We start from the raw sequence: 17,302 nt of genomic DNA, 5'->3' as shown, positions 1-17,302 counted from the left end.
TTTGTCACAGTTATCATCGTCGTCATCATCCTCGTCGTCATCATTTCATCCTCTTTTATGAGGCCAAAAACAACATCAATATTCTTGCCTTTGACATTAAAAACATCATCACCACCATCATCATCACCACCATCCCATTCAGAAACACCCCTACCAAAAATAGAATCATTGCTATCTTTAAAGTTATCATCATTATTTTCCTCATATTCGAATTCTGAATACTGGCCATCTTGAATTCGTTCGCCATTTGGAATCAAACAGCTGGTATAATCCTTAATAGAGTTGAGCCATTTTTCAACTTTTTGCCTACATGCAATCCGTTCTTGCAGATGGTGTAGTTGTTGTTGTTCTAACTCCAGTCGATATTGCAGTTGATGTTGTAGTAGTTGTTGTTGGTGAATTTTTTCCAGGTTTTTGGGGTAAAACTTTTGTTGTAGTAGTTGTTGTTGTTGGTGGTGAATTTTTTCCAGGTTTTTGGGGTAAAACTTTTGTTGTAGTAGTTGTTGTTGGTGGTGAATTTTTTCCAGGTTTTTGTCGCAAAATTTCTGGACAAGTCGCATTCGGAATTCCATGCGTTGTTGTCTTCGTCGGAGTGTACACTCCTCCTCCATCTCATTCAACCAGCTCTGTTTTGGCTGCTCATCACCATCATCATCATCATTATTATTGTTATTATTATTGTTGTTGTTATTATTGTTGTTATTATCATTATCATCCTTCTGGTTGTTGTTGTTGTTGACCCATGTATAGAGCACATTGATAACACTGTTACTATGGCTGTTCGTTTTATTGTTGTTCATAATGTTACTATTGTTGTTGTTATTATTGTTGTTGTTATTATTGTTGTTGTTGTTGTTATTATTATTGTTGTTATTGTTGAGCAATGTATGTAGGCCATTGAAAATATTGTTGCTAATGTCATTGCAACTTTTGGAAATGTTGTTGTAGTTGTTAAGAACCACGTTGTTAATGTATTTGTTGTTGTTTTTGTTGCTGGCAACACTGCTGCTAATGTTATTACAGCTGTTTGAGATGTTCTTGCTGTTGCCTATAACCAGGTTTTTAATGTATTTATTGTAGCTGTTGTCAACATTGTTGGTAATGTTGTTGCAACTGTTGTTGTTGTTGTTGATATCTCTGTTATTATTGTTGTTGTTGTCATCATCAGTCTTCCTTGCAACGTATGAGCACATCTTTGTCATGTTGTCAGTGAAAAAACTTCTCATCTTTAGAAAGCTGGGACTTCTTGCTACTTGTGGTTTTCGTTCCATTTGAAATTGTGGTTGTTCCCTTTGTTGTTGCTGTTGCTTTTGTTGTTGATGATGATCAGCTTGTTGTTGGGGTTGTTGTTGACCATACCCTTTATTGACTTCATTTTTATCAATTAGATTATTATTATTGTTATTAGTTTTATCATCACTCGTACCATTAAAATCTTTTTCTTCTGCTGTGCTATTCGCCATGTTTGATAATAATAATATAATAATTATTATAATATAATTAATATTATTATTATAATATAATTATTATTATTATTATTGTAATAATTATTATAACTCAAATTGAAAATTATTTCTTAAAGTTTCAGGACTCTAAGTTGCATTTGATAATTTGATGTATTTATACCCAGTAACGAGAAAATAATAACGATAATAAATTTTAAAATAGGTATAATAAAAATAATATTTTACGATTTTACAATTATTAGTATAATAAAAATAATATTTATTATTATTATTGTTATTATTAATTTATTATTATTTCTTTTTTATTCGTATTTATCTGATCTTATTTTTTATTGCTACCGTCATAAGGTTAAAAACAATGATGAAGATGATGATGATGATGATAATAATAATAATAATAATAATAACCTAAGTGATAAAAATGAAGTCAACAAAGGGTATCTTCAACAACAACAAAACCAACTAATCAGGTCAACAACAACCCCAACAACAAGCTGATCATCAACAACAACAGCAGTAACAACAACAAAGTGAACAACCACATCATCAACAATATTATAATTTAATTTACAATCAGTATAGTAAAAAAAATTTATTACACTACACTATAATTTACACTACCGATTATGTAATTATTATTATAAACGATCGTAAAATGAATTATTATAGTAATTTGGCTCTTTTGTTATTATTGTTATTATTATCATCATCATCAATCTTTCATTTAGTTGAGACAGTACTTTTGCAGTTGGTCATGTATCTGTAGATTAGAGTAGAGTATGGAGTTGAGTATGGAGTAGAGTATGGAGTAGAGTAGTATATCTCATCTGGCCCTCCTTGACAGTGAGTCGATCCTGCCGTTGTCCAAATACGAATTGATGTCTGTTAAATCAAATTTTTTGTGCGTGCCAAAGACAAACCTCAAGATTGGATCTCGAAGCTTTGTTCTCGTTGCACCATGGCTGTGGAATAGTCTTCCAAACACTTTGCTCTATGGTGATTTTTCTCTAAGTCAGTTTAAGAGACAGCTGAGAACCCATCTGTTCAACTCTTAATAGCATTTAATATATTGAAGCGCCTGTGACGATTTTTGTATAAATATAAATGCAAACGCTGTATAAATGCAATGAATAATAATAAGAATAAAAATAGTAATCTAGAAGAGACTTTGTATGGAATCGCTTTACACATCATGCGAAAGGAAAGAATGGAAGATCTAACGACTACTGGAAAGATTGCAAGATCGCGGTCAAAAAAGAATCCCATTCGTGAAGTCCTTGTGTCACTTGTTGAATATCACCACCTTTAAACTACTACAAAGTGCTAAAGATCAAAATAAAAATTCTATTGGTGAAGTCCTTGTGTCACTTGTTGAATATCACCACATTTTAACTACTACAAAGTGCTAAAGATCGGGTTTTGTGAAGGTCGAGGGTCGCCAAAGTCCTGAAAGGATAAGGCACGAGTAAGAAGAAGAAAGTGCTAAAGTTAAATGATATTACGTTGACTGAAATCGAAACTGGGACTTTCAGTTTGTTTCAGTCTAAATAGAAACTAAATTCTTGACCGTATTCTAATTTTGCTAATAGTTAAATGAAAACATACAATGTTGTGCCATGAAGTCATTACAAACTTATATTCCGCAAAAGTCAGTCAACACTTGGAAGAACACATTATTTCAAATTTTATTAATCTCAAGGGTGTACAAATTTTTCATCTTGATGACGACAGAATTTTAACGAGATAACATTTAAAGTTGTGAAATAGCAAAAATAACGGATATAAAAGCAAAACAGTTTTTTTGTTTAAAGTTATTTCGCACGATTCGAAGTAAAAATTACTTAATATTCAGGAGTAGCGAGTAGAAGTGGCAACTTTATTTTAGCTTCGAGTGCAGCGACGCATCGCTGCAAAGTCGCTACAACTCAACAAAAGTATGACGACGGCGATTTGGCTGCCGGTGCTGAAAATGTTAGTGCTACCGCTGCTAACAAACTTGCATTTTAGATGAAAATAATTCTTTGTCGAAACTCGAAAGCGAAACCATCTTAGCATCCGCTCCGGACTGGATTCATGGATTGGAAGTAGGGAGTGTTACTGACCTCCGCACTATAAAACGCATTCACAATAGTATTTTAAAATAAACTGTAATGATGAACATGGCTCAGAAAGTGTTTCGTGTCTCCTAATTGTTTGTTATTCTATACGGACAAACCCAAACAACGTTGATTCATTCGTTGACTCTGTCGGTCGATTTTAAAAAGTTTTATTGATTACAACATTCTTATTTTGTGGCCGTCAAATTTTTGGCAGACATGACGGAAAATGGAAAATAATTATGGGTCTCAGCCCTTTTGTTGTTACCTAAGACTTTCAATTCGGCTTTGATTATCATAATAATGTTAATAATAGTTTTTTAATTTATGAATTTATTCATTCACTCATTCATTCATTTCATCAATTTAACTCATTTCAACCATATACTCTGTTATTGAATGTTTCATTTTATTGCAATTCAATCAAAATTATTCATTATCTAACTTTTGAATAATTGTTAATCAGTTTTACTGTCAATAAATCATTTGTTCGTAATTTCTATATAATTTTTGCAACATTCTCACATTCTACAAAATAAAGTACAATTTCTGAAACAATTCAATGTTTTTTCTTTTGCGGTACATATGGAAACATTCAGTAGGTGAATAATTTTGAAAAAATTACGTGAAAAGACAGAATAATTCAAAACGAAAATTTCTTGATGTTCACGTAAAAAAGCTTGGCAGTATAATTTCGAAGATTCCTCAACCCATAAGTATTACCGGGTGGTACGTAGAAGGAGTCGCCTGTTTTTATGAACCTAGTCTGGCCACTGAGAATGACCTCCAACTTTCCTCTCGACACATTGAACAGCAACAAACTTGCTGAAATCTTTTGTGGCATTTTCTCTTCTAAACCTTTAATTTCCATTATACCGGCAAAGAAAAGGTTCGTTGTCAGGCCCTTCGTCATCACAATTGGGTCGCTTTCTTTGGCAGGTTCCTTCGTTTGGATGTTTAATAGCGCGGATTTGTAATACTTTAGGATGCATTCCAGTGGGATGTGATTCTCCAACTGCAAATCAAAGACTTCAACAATGGGCGAGTTTCCTTCATCATCAACAGCGCAATCTGATTCCGTTTCAAAATGTTTTCTTTCCTCCTCCTCTTCCTCTGCGACAATTTGTCTGGTTTTGATCCTTCGACGTTTTTTAGTCGTTCTTTCAATTTTTGCATTCTGCTGACCTTTCGGGGATATGATGCCATCGTTCTCAAAACCTTCCGGGGTCCATCTGTACTTGATTCTTTCTCCTCTCCATCCATCCAGGACAGCGACTTTTCTTCTTTTTGATCTTCTCAGACCCTCATCCACTTCCTTTTCCGATTGATAAATTTGTCTTTTTTTGTGGGGAACAGCAGGGCGTGATTCAGGCTGGGCAACATCGTTGAAACAAACGACATTCGGTTCATTCGAACTTTGTAATGTTCTCACAAACTGATTTGATTTGTTTGAAGGAACTGATTGTTGTGTATCACCTGGAGTGTGATGATGGCTTTGTGGTTGCTGTGAGATTGTTGCACGTTGTCTATTGCTGAAACTTTGGCCACTGAAATGACAATCTTGAAGATGTGTCCGTTGCTCTGATGAAGATCGTTGCTGAAAAGTTTGATCTTCTCGAAAAAAGTCAGCAGGTGAGTTATCAACATAATCATCAACGTCATCACCATTTTCGCCATCATCGTGATTTACAACATCCTCTTTTTCATCATTTTCTGCTTCTGTTGCAAGTCTTCTGTTTGATGTCAGATTTTGCAAATGTAGTTGTGCTTGCTGAAAAGTGTAGTTACCATCATCGCCGCCGCTACCACTCTGAGAAACTTCAGCAGCTCCATCAACATCCTTAAATGTCACAGTAAGTCTTCTACCCATCAAACTTTTTCGCCTAACGAAGGGCGTCGAAGTGGTTTGACAGCTGAATTGTGAAGCGGGTAGAATCGGCGATAAGTGGTCAAGAGAGTCGGCTACCACATCGCGGTCCATGGATGGCCCGCTCGCTATTGACACGTTAGCAGTAGGAACCGCATTGTTCATGGCAAACGATGGAATGGATGGTCTAACAGCCCCGCTATATGTGGACCTGCGTGCAACCGCACCCGTCTGGTTCATGAAACTTTTACTCGTGAAATAATCGCAGAATTCATCGAATCCTTGCTCGTCAACCCTCACCAATTTTCCTTCTTTCGGATTAAGTTTCGTCCTTGGCCCAAGGTACTTTTTGGGAGGGTGGAGTGTCTTGATGCAAACTTTTCCCATAATCTACAGCTTATCAAACCAAATTTATATTATAAAATTAATTAAATTTCAGTACCCGGTCTGTTTTCAGATTTATTTGTTAACTACACATGTATATATATATATATATATATATATATATATATACGAGCTTGAAATATGCAAAGTACAAAGAAAGCAAAGTTATAATTTACGATTGTTAGAAGAAAATTGACAGCTAACCATCAAATCACACAAAGTGATAAATATGTAAATGAAATAAAATTTCTTTAAAATTTTTCTAAAATAAAATTTCTTTAAAATTTCTCTAGAATAAAATTTCTTTAAAATTTTTCTGAAACAAAATTTTTTTTAAATTTTCTGAAATTTTATTTTATGTTATTTGAAATTTAACTTTCTCTGCTGTAGTGATTTAACAGCTTCGTGAGAGATGTTGTAGGAAAATGATAACTGGCTTTGCAAAAGGTTAAAAAAGTTTCAGTTTTATGGATATTATTTTTATACTTTGTGGGCGATGTTACAAGAAAAAATGAGAAAACTGACTTTGCCTAAAATTAAACTTATTATTAGTGTATATAAGTAGTAAATTTTTTATAAAATATTTAGCATTCTAACTTCCGGCTTTTCTATCAATTTTAAATAGTTTACAATGAAAATCTTGTAAGCATTGTAAAAGAACAAAGTTAGTTTTATTTACAATTTACTTTACATGTTCTAAAAAATCTTCGTATTTGAGTTCACTGTGCTAATTTTTAATACCAAAGAAAATTTCTTATTATAATGGTTTGAATATTAACATTGGATCTTCAATTACAATGGTATGACGTGATTAAGTGATGGTCGCATATCTATATGTTTGTTTGTGTGTGGTGTGTGTTGTTACCTACCTATGAAATATTGTTAATTAATTAATATACATTCGACGCTATCTATATGACACAACAAAAATAAAAATATTCATTAATTATTTCATTCTTGTCATTAAAGGAATAATATTTTCTATCGCCATCATCATCTTCTACGTCATCACATTATCATTACAAAAATCCGCTATTATCACTATGGGCTGTCCATAAAGGATGTCACGCTTTGTTAACGTCATTTGACCCCCCTACCCCGTGTCAAAAACTGTCACAAATCTACCAACCCCCAAAAATAAGCATGTCACAAAACTTTACCTCCTTCCTTTGTGAAGAGTCATTAAACAATGTAATGCATTATATTTTTTATTGACATCAAAATGACGAATTTGACGATGGTTTGATATCTAAATGCTTTACCGCAGTTAAAATATAACGAATTTATATTAATTTCTACATCTACACGGCGGTAAACTTCAACAGTAGAGTTTAAATTTGACTCATCCTTTAATTAATATTCATGGAGTATTCGTGTATTCATGAGCTACTTGCTCGCCTGAAAACTTTAATATTCACATTGCGCACATACATGAAAGAAAATGTATTTATTGTTTTGTTTATTTAAAAAAATGACGTCACCCTTGCGTTTACCTCCCCCCCCTCCCCACGTCACAAAGTGTCGCAAATATTTGGATCCCATCCCCCCTTGAAGAGTATGGACGGCGGCCCTCTATCAGTTTTATAATATTGATGCACATATGGAGGTTTAGATTGCAGAATAGCATCTGAATGGAATAGTGTCACAATGATTCGAGAGGGAACCGAATCTACACGATCATTTGTGTGATTTATTTGAAGGTGATAATTTAAAAATTTTTCGCCAATCGCATGATACTTGCTGATTCTTGTGCAAACTCTACCTAATAAGATTTTTAAAGATGATACTTTTTGTTTTTTTTCTATTTAGACATTAAGTGGTGTGGCCAAAGCCAGTAATGTTTTTCAAAGGTTTTAAAAATGTTTAAGACTATTGGATTGCTTAAAAATATTAAGATTTTTAAAAGTATGTAACGTAAAAATTAGCCATGTTTGTAAATTCTGAATGACTGCAAATAAATCTCCATGTAAATTGATAAAAATTATCACCAGTAATTTGGATCATCTCCAAGCATTTGGAGTAGACCAAACGCTCCTTTTTTGATAGAACAACACAGTTTAATTTTGTTGTACGTTCATTAATGATCTAATTTGTCGTTAAAACAATTGTCAATAAATAAAAATATTCAAACCTTGAGTTTGATATAACAAATGCAGTGAAAAAATCATAACTTGGTGCGCTAGGTGTCTGACTGATACTTCATTCAACGCGTTTTATGCCGACTGTATTCCTCTTTTATTTTTTGAGGTTTTGGTTTGTTGATTAAGTTTATTTTCTATCTCAACAAACTTCCTGTATAGATACAACCTCTCGTTTCAACCTTTATTCGGTCATGTCTGAAGCAGAGAGCCGTAAGATTTCACACCCGTCGTTATTTTCATTTTAAATTGAATTTTAAAAAATTAAATTGAGTTTAATAAAAAGTTAAATAAAAACAATTTGACCTTTAAAATTTTTAATTCAGAAGTATTCATTCTATTAGCAAAGATTTATAGTTTTGTTGAAATCAAATAAAAACCCGATATTGAACAGTTTATAAAAATTATTTATGAGACCTGATTCAAAATAGAATTTTTTATTTAATTGAATTATTTTTAATTGTTTCAACGTTAACATTTAAATATCATGCTTAGAGAATGAAAAGTTTTAGAAATCAGTTGGCTATAGGTAATAAACTATTCAAACCATTTGCCACTGAGTACGTAAGCCATCGTTGATGCGTTGTTGTCATTAGAATATATCAAGCTATGCTTCATTTGGTTAGGGTTAGGATTTAGTTAAATGAGGCTTGAAAACAATTTTAAGAAACAAAATTAATCTTGATTTAGATGACTTTATTTACAACATCTGTAAAAATAATGATATAACTAGATAATAATACTAATAAAAAAATTCATAATTTGTGCGCTTCAGAAAGGACTATAACGATTTATCCTCCTCTTCTTTTTGGATTTGAGGGTGAGGATCTTCGGCACACGTTCCTCTGCCGTCTTTCCCCTCGAAACTTTTTCAAACATGCCTGTGCTGCAACTCAGCTCCACCAAGGACTTTCTGAGGTCGATTTTTTCTCCACGAAATTTCCTCGTTCAATGGCTGCCTTTGCTCGCTTTATGCTTCTCTTGCATTTTATGATGCTTTTCGTTATTTTTTCTTCATATTTATCAGCTGCTGAATCCATTGCTATTTTTTTTTAAATTAGGTGATTCTAAAATTTATATCGAAGTAATCAAGACATTAAACCGATGAAACATGTGATGCTTTGGAATTGTTTTAAAACAATCTGACTTATATAATGCTCCCAAAACTTTGTCAGCTAAGGTCCTCTGTTTGATTGTTATAAATTTGCAACCTCCAAGTTAATTTGGAGCCCTCACGAAAACTAGCGACGTCATTGTAATTTTGTTGCTACAAAAAGTAGATCGTAAATAAATTCTTTTGAAGGGTGTAGTATTGAAGAACGCTATAAAGGAACGATGCACAAGGAGCCTGACATGAAAGGAAGAGCCATTTGCTTTGTTTCGAAATTTTATTGGAAGGAGTCTCAAATTTCCATGTCTGTTTAATAAAAGCATCATAATTTACACATAAATGAATAAATGGATGAATAAATGAAGGAACGAATAAACGATTGAAATGAACGAACAAACGAATGAATGAATGAACGAACGAATGAATGAAAGTTTGAGCACCACACAACAAGTTTCTAGATACTCCTCTAAGAGCAATTGTGGATTGAGGTATGACTGATGTTACAAATTTAGAATCATTAAGTGAACCTAAACACCTTAGTATCAAAGAGGTGTCGGCATTTGAATGTTCGAATCCTGTTGGCGTGTGAAATTGCTGATCGGCTGAAAATTGTATCCATATTCTGAGCGAAAATTTGTAGCTTTGAATTGGTGAAAAATAAACGAAACTGAAATAAATGTTTGCATTCCTCCTGTCTGCTGGATGCATTATTGTTTCCTTGATCAAACCTTTTTGACAATGAAATCGTTCTCTTCCTTCGTGTATCTTATTATCTTAAGACAACGGGGGAACAGTGCCAAATTGTCGAAAAAGTCTACATTTTTAAAAAGTTTTCTCCAGGGGACCAAGAAATTCAGTAAATGTTTGCTGGTCTGACCAAAATTAGGCTAGCGACCTTTTTTGGAGTATTTTGTACTGAAAAACGGTGTTTTTCAGTCTAGAAACTGAGATTTACTGAATTTTGATAACAGCATTAACAACATTGCTTACAACGACCCCAGTTTCCCAGATCCGCCAATGGCCACGACCACAAACAGCAAATTAATACTTTAGTGTTGAACATGTCAGCATTCAAATGTGCCAATCAAACAGTCTTCCTACGTTTCTGTGTTCAATTGCTAATAAGTTAAAAATAATATTTCTTTCTGCGCCAGATGTGTTGAATTTTCAGCTAATTAAATGTAATTAAAAAAATATTCAAAATTGAAACGAAAGTATGTTAACGAATAATTCTGTTTCTCGCACATCTTGTTGCTCCTAAATCTCGACCACAAGCAGCCTGAGATTGCAAGTGTACGCTTATGATTACGTTTCGTACTACGATTCACATTCAATTACACAGCCTACGCAATTTCACGACTTTCTGCTATGTACAAAAATTGAAGCTTCATTTGAAATTGTACGCGAAAATTGTTATTTTTTTATTTTTTAAAATGCAATTTGATAGGTGGCGTGAAGTTAGAAATTAACTAGCAACATCGTGACAAACGATGCGATTTTCAAAATATCCATGCAAATAAATACCACACAAGGCTAGTATCGAGCTATTGAAGCAAACTGCGTCTGATTGTGAACAGTTCAACTACTTCAGAAGATTCCGAGAAACTTTGAAAGTAGCGAATCTGTCAAAATGATGAAGTTGTACGTCTTCCTGGTGTTGGTGATTGTCGTGAACGTCTTTACGTCTTCGCCCAGGGTGGCCACCTATTTAACTTTATATTTTTATTTGAAATTTAGCTGAATTTTTAAAGGTTAAATTTTAAAACTCAATTATTACTTATAATGTTGTTGTATTTTTACAGGTGAACAAGATTCCGATGATTCTGACGATGTAAGAACGATATTTTTTATTTTCAATAATGTTGATATTGATTGGAGGCACGTTGATAGGGCTTACTTATTTGAATATACTCACACGTTTCTACAACTCAGCGGGAAAACTTTGGGACTCTGTTTCCACGATGAATTTCAGGCTCACATTCCATGTTTCATTTTAAACAATTTCCATAGAGCAAGAGTCTGCACTTGTACTGTTAGTTTGCAGTTGAAAATAATCTCAGAGCCGTATCATCGTCTCACAATCAAAATGAATTCTAATTCTTTTTTATACAGCTTTTAAGTTTACCCATAGCAAAGATTTGGTGTGTTTATTGGTATAAGTAACTAGATAGATTTCACAATATTTTAAACAAATTCTATAAATACACACAGGTATTAAAATATTTATCCATCCATTTTGTTATTTATCTATTAATTATCAAAATTATATATTTGCTGCTTTTGTTTATCAATTTTTAGCATTACCGTTAATTTTTATCATAATTTTTTAATATGACCAGGGCGACGGGCGTTTGAAGAGAGCTTTTGCAAGAATTTTAAGCAAAAAGACAGTGAAGACGAGATTTCAAAGAGAGCGTTTGGCAGAATTTTAAGCAAAAAGACAGTGAAGACGAGATTTCAAAGAGAGCGTTTGGCAGAATTTTAAGCAAAAAGACAGTGAAGACGAGATTTCAAAGAGAGCGTTTGGCAGAATTTTAAGCAAAAAGACAGTGAAGACGAGATTTCAAATAGAGCGTTTGGCAGAATTTTAAGCAAAAAGACAGTGAAGACGAGATTTCAAATAGAGCGTTTGGCAGAATTTTAAGCAAAAAGACAGTGAAGACGAGATTTCTGGCCAAAAAGCTGAAGGGGAATGAAAAGTGGATGAAATAAAGTTGGATGGTCGAATCGGAAGATGAATTTTCACGAAAAGATTTTCCAACTGATGATTTGGTTGATTCATTGAAGAACAAATTTTAATTTAAAATTTTAATAAGTTATTAGTTTAAAAAAATTTACACTAAAATGACATCAATTGGAACTATAAAACTTAAAAAAAATTGCGTTTAATTTTTAAAAGTTTGAAATTCATTTGAATAAAACTTGAAAATAATTTTCAGCTATTTCTCTCCCCACTAATTAAAAAATTCAAAAAAATTTACAAAATGTGCTTGTATGCTGCGGGCTCCTGGTGTTAAACATAGTAAGACCTAAGATGTCTCGGTAATAATATTATACATAGTGATGATTCGATCCTATGTTAAAATATGAATCCCCTTTTTTAATTCGATTATTTTCAGATATAAAATGTTCCCATGAATGTTCACATCTCGACTATTTAATTACATTATGGACTGGCCTCAGCTCTACTTACACTACTGATAAGCTTTTAGGCTTTGTTTTTATAACTTACTCCAGTTTGAGGTGTTTTTTTTAAATAAAAACACGTAAATAAAATATAGAAAATTCAAATAGGCCCTTTAATATTATACAAAACATTGAAGAATGTTGCATTCTGAATGTTATATCAGCATTTTAAAAATTATTTTTTCTTGTTACTTGTGAAAGAAAAAAGAATTTTTATCCTAAAAGTAACATAGGGGACATATGCCTTCTGTCAAATTTATTTTACTTACTGTTAATTTAGCTTTCATGAATCAAACTTTTTTCAGTTTAAGCATCAGCAGTTTGATTTGGCCTTCTGCAAAAATGTTTATTACTATGATTTTCACAGTTCCTACCCATGTTTGAATGCCGTGAATGGGAATAAATGTAGTAATTCAGCCGTTACAAGAGGTGGTGTTTGACTTGGGTGGGTTGTACATTACAGAGTAGAGCATGTTGTGCTCTGTAGTGTTAACGAGAATACAAAAAACTTTAAAAGGCATAACGATTGAAAACGGTAAATGATAAATTATATTTGATTATCTGATTAATTTTGCTTAATTAATTTATTAATATTTGATATTAATTAATTGGTTTTTGTAATCTGTGATTCATTTTATTATACAACGTTATAAAAAAAAATACATATTTATTTAAACATTGAAGAGTGTTCAGTTAGCAACATCTTGGAAGGAGTGCGTTATAAATAAATTGATTTATGATTGTCCTGTCCTTTTGTTTTCTATATCAGAAGAGTGCTCGCCAGACATGTTTGACAACATTCATTATTTCAATTATGACATAAACCTTTGTTTGTTTCTTTAGTATATACTGAGGTTTTAAATTCATTATGAAGATTTTGTAATATTACTTCTAGAATATATATATAAACTATATAGTTGTAGTTGAGTTTCTCAATTTTTTCGTTAGAAAAGTATCGTTAGAAAAGTTGAGAAACTTAACTAACTACAAGTTGAATAATGCCGAAAACTCAGTGATCTTTATGAATAATTATATTTATTATTGTCTAAACCCAATTGTATTTATGACAGTCTAAACCCAAAAAAAATATAATATATATAATTAAATTATTAACAGGTATATTTTGTTAGTATTGGTAATAGCCTTATACCTAATGACGAACGAAGACAATCCAATTTGTTACCTATTCAATTTAACTTAATTTATTTTTCACTTGATTGACTGAATATTTTAATTGTTTGGTTATTTAATTTCTCAATTGTCTGTTTGTTTGTTAACGAATTTGAGATATCTTATTAAAACACACAAAAACACATTTTATTTTTAATTTTATTTTAATTAAACCGAGCAAGAAACACAACAATATAAGTTTAAATAATAACAAGGGTGCCAAAACTGATATTTACAAAAGTGAAAACTGTAACAACAATATCAACAAGAACTACATTTCAACTTATCGTTCATTTTATTGTTCGTTAGCATTCATGTGTATTTTCAATCATTCATTCGTTCATTCACTCACTCATTCATTCATTCATTTGACCATTCATTCAAGGATGTTAATTCTTAAAAAATCTCCTCCCAAGTGACGTCCAGTATTTTTTCAACTTTCCGGATTTCCGGTCATTCTCCTTTTTACCACTTCCGCCATTTGCCGTACCACTATCATCACCGCTATTTCTTACATCGTTATCAGCACCGCCGCTAGCAACGATATCGTCATCAGCACCACCATTATCCACATCATTAGCAACTACATCATTATTACCATCATCATCATCGCCATGTCGGACATCATTATCATCACCATCACGCTGGACATCATTATCAGCACCTTCCTCATTAGCATTAATGCAATCGTTTACATCTACATAATCATGGATTAGATCGTAGACACAATTAATATTATCATTATTATTGTTGTTGTTGTTTTCATCATCATCACCATCTCTGACTTTCACATCATCATCACCATCACAACAGTCAGCTGGGACAGCATATCCATCGTCGTCATATATTACGGCGTCAGGTTTCCCGCCAGAAATGTCTGTAACTTTCCCGCCAAAATGACTGTTGCTGGCTTTTACAATTATACAGTCGATGGGGTTAAGATACCCGCCATCATCAGTCGTTGTCCCACAATCAACTATTTTCCCGCCTTTTCCATCATTGTCGTCGTCCTCGTCATCGAGTATGACACTCAGTATGTCGTAATGATTGTTGTTGTTGTTTAGCCACGTTAGGCTTTGTTTGTTGCTGATGTTGTTGTTGATGTTGTTGTTAATGTTGTTGTTGATGATGTTGTTGCTGCTGTTGTTGTTGGTGGTGGTGGTGTTCACATGACCCTGTAAGCGAAACCTGCAGAAATCCTCGTACTCGTCATTCAAAACAGAAATATCCAATCCGTTGGTGACGTCACCTTCACCGTCACTTACGTCACAATCGCTATCGTTACAAAAATCGTTGAACTCATCATAATCAACATCGTCATCATCGTCATCTTCTAATGATGAATGGCCACTTTCGTTGATGTAATCGTCGTACCCATCATAATCATTTTCCGAATTGTTGTTGTGGACGACGCCATCTTGGGCGCCATCTTGGACGCCATTATTGTTGTTTCTATGGTAGTTTAAATTTATGGAAGGTCGTTGGAGGTGGCATTGTATGCTTCTCAGTTCATTATCCTTCGGAACGTTCAAAGAAGCTACCCCGAGAAGTTCGTGAATTCTGAAGAAGGAATTGCAAAGTAAAATTGTTTTTTATTTTGTATGTTTGCGACACATTATGTGCTTGGTTGGAATGTGTGTGTATGTATGTATGTATGTATGTATGTATGTATGTATGTATGTATGTATGTATGTATGTATGTATGTATGTATGTATGTATGTATGTATGTATGTATGTATGTATGTATGTATGTATGTATGTATGTATGTATGTATGTATGTATGTATGTATGTATGTATGTATGTATGTATGTATGTATGTATGTATGTATGTATGTATTTACACAACAACGTCAAGCCGAAATATGTAGAAAAACTGTATAACCTAAATTATACTCCCTAGTGGAGTATAAATAAATGAATGGAAATCCTAACCTTTCATACAGTACAACGTTCCAGACTCTAATGATAATTCTTCCTTCGTGGTTGATATTCTCAATGACGACAGGGAAATCATATCGTGGATGGAATGTGTGTTTTGCAGTTGCGCTTCTGTGCGTCATAATGGCCGTTGTAGAATTGTCTAGGTAGAAAACTTCCAAAAAGCTGTTGCAGAATTCCGTCAGCTTTGGATTCAAGTTGGCCCCTCTGCGGACTGTTTTGGTTAAAACATTTGTGATTAAATAGAAATGATAACCAGATGAGAATGAGTAAAGCACGATTGACGATAAAGAGGTTGTGATTAACATTTAGATTACCTAATATATTCAAGTTTTCATTTTCTTTGAAGTACACCAAATCTATCCAGCCATGTTCAGTCTGCTCTTGTTTGTCAACCAGGCGTCCGCTGGTATTACTTAAGTTCCTTTCCATGAGATGCTTGCAAAACCATTCCCTTTGCGTTAGTTGGAATGATTGGGAACTCCTAATCCAGTCCTCTACCTTTTTGTACCGCCGCATTTTCTCCTCCATCCTTTGTTGTTGCAACTTGTAGCGAGTAATTAAATTACTTTGTCGTCGCCTTTGTTGTTGTTCGTGTTGCAACGACATTTGCTGCTGTCGTTGACGAAGCTGCCTCTGCTGGCGGCCCATAAAGTTTCGAGGATGTCTCAGAGGATGTTGTCGTTGCTCTTGCGACTGTTGTTGCAATTTCAGTTGATTGAGAGGATGGTGACGAAGTGGAGGTGGAGTTGATACTGTATAGAGCTGCCTTTTCTTCTTATTAGCGGGCTCATCTGAGATGTTGTTTTCGACCGCACTAGAAAATCTTTTAAAGACATTCCTGGTGAAAAATTCTTTTATTTTCTCACTTTTCCTCCTTCTGACTGGTTTAGACAATTTATTTTTTGGGGAAACAAACAGTTGTTGCGGCCATACATATTGATGCTGCTGTTGTTGATGCGGCTGGAAGATTTGGGAACTTGATCGCCTGATTTCCTTACCTCTCGATCGATGTAACATTTCAGACTTTCTTCTCGTCTGACTTTCCACATGAATGGATTCATAAAGACTGCTGTCTTCATCTCCATCATCAATTTTTTCTCTGAGATCTCTAAAGTAGCAATTGAATGATCTAGAAAAACCATCGTCATCATTCTCGAGATCATGATAATAGGATGTCACATAATCATCGGTAAACTCGTCATTGTAATCGTCTGGGTATCTTTTAGCCATAATTATAGCTCAACAGATACTATACAGTTATTTCTAATACAATATGTGAGAAACAGTTTCAAAATGCAGTGATAATAACAGGACTAGTCGAAACAATTTGATTGTCAACCCTTTTTATATAAGTTACTCTAACTTTATGATCCCATAACAATCGTAAAACCATGATTGTATAATTATAATAAAATAATGATCTCGTTATAAACTGCATTAAAAAGTTATAATAATAATAAATTACCATAATTATATACCTCCAGTTAAGTAAAATTACTTACTGGTTGTAAAGTAAAAGACTTTGTGGAATTTTTTCCTTCTGCAGTTTTCGGCGTTTAAGCAGTGATAATGCTATCTTTACGCTTTTAGTCATTGTTGTGAATGATTCTAGGCTTACTAGGTTTTTATTTTAAAATTGAGTTTATATATTCTGGAATTTGGTATTTTCCCGTTATATGTTTGCCAATCTATTAATATGTGTTGGATTGCTAGTTTTGCATTGCATTTCTCACAAAGCGCAGGTCCTGTTTGTTTAACATTTTTCGACTTAGCTCATTGAATTTGCCATTTTTTGATTTACTTAATACGGGCATGACTACGTTGAGAAAGTAAGTTATCTTGTACCATCCTTCAATCAATCAGCGCTCCTCAATGAATTTTGAAAACAGATGGGTCTTGAGATCCGCTCTGAACTTCGCAAGTGATGGAGAAGTAGTCAG

At 33.4% G+C, this 17,302-nt stretch overlaps 4 protein-coding genes across 4 annotated transcripts in view; 1 reads left to right on the top strand and 3 right to left on the bottom strand.

Moving 5' to 3' along the window:
• Window positions 1-1,463, bottom strand: part of HELRODRAFT_182999 (hypothetical protein) — a gene marked incomplete at both ends in the record, with an annotated part of 4,385 nt that extends 2,922 nt beyond the window's left edge. The window contains one exon of the mRNA XM_009033716.1: window positions 105-1,463. Within this exon, the coding sequence (XP_009031964.1) occupies window positions 105-1,463 (1,359 nt within the window). The remainder of the gene's footprint in view (window positions 1-104) is intronic.
• A 2,742-nt stretch (window positions 1,464-4,205) lies between these two features.
• Window positions 4,206-4,862, bottom strand: HELRODRAFT_91159 (hypothetical protein; the record flags this gene model as incomplete). Its single annotated transcript, XM_009033715.1, has 1 exon — window positions 4,206-4,862. A coding segment is annotated over one exon (657 nt), but the record flags the coding sequence as incomplete, so codon positions are not given.
• A 4,690-nt stretch (window positions 4,863-9,552) lies between these two features.
• On the top strand, window positions 9,553-11,494 carry HELRODRAFT_182997 (hypothetical protein; the record flags this gene model as incomplete). Its single annotated transcript, XM_009033714.1, has 3 exons — window positions 9,553-9,628; window positions 10,865-11,094; window positions 11,402-11,494. 3 exons carry the CDS (start codon window positions 9,553-9,555, stop codon window positions 11,492-11,494), a joined length of 399 nt encoding a protein of 132 aa, XP_009031962.1.
• A 2,313-nt stretch (window positions 11,495-13,807) lies between these two features.
• HELRODRAFT_182996 (hypothetical protein) lies at window positions 13,808-16,592 on the bottom strand (the record flags this gene model as incomplete). Its single annotated transcript, XM_009033713.1, has 3 exons — window positions 13,808-14,978; window positions 15,354-15,573; window positions 15,677-16,592. 3 exons carry the CDS (start codon window positions 16,590-16,592, stop codon window positions 13,808-13,810), a joined length of 2,307 nt encoding a protein of 768 aa, XP_009031961.1.
• Between the last annotated feature and the right edge of the window lie 710 nt (window positions 16,593-17,302).

The sequence above is a fragment of the Helobdella robusta genome (genome assembly GCF_000326865.2).
Source record: "Helobdella robusta unplaced genomic scaffold HELROscaffold_96, whole genome shotgun sequence".
Taxonomy (NCBI): domain Eukaryota; kingdom Metazoa; phylum Annelida; class Clitellata; order Rhynchobdellida; family Glossiphoniidae; genus Helobdella; species Helobdella robusta.
This window is presented reverse-complemented; position numbering and strand designations above follow the sequence as displayed.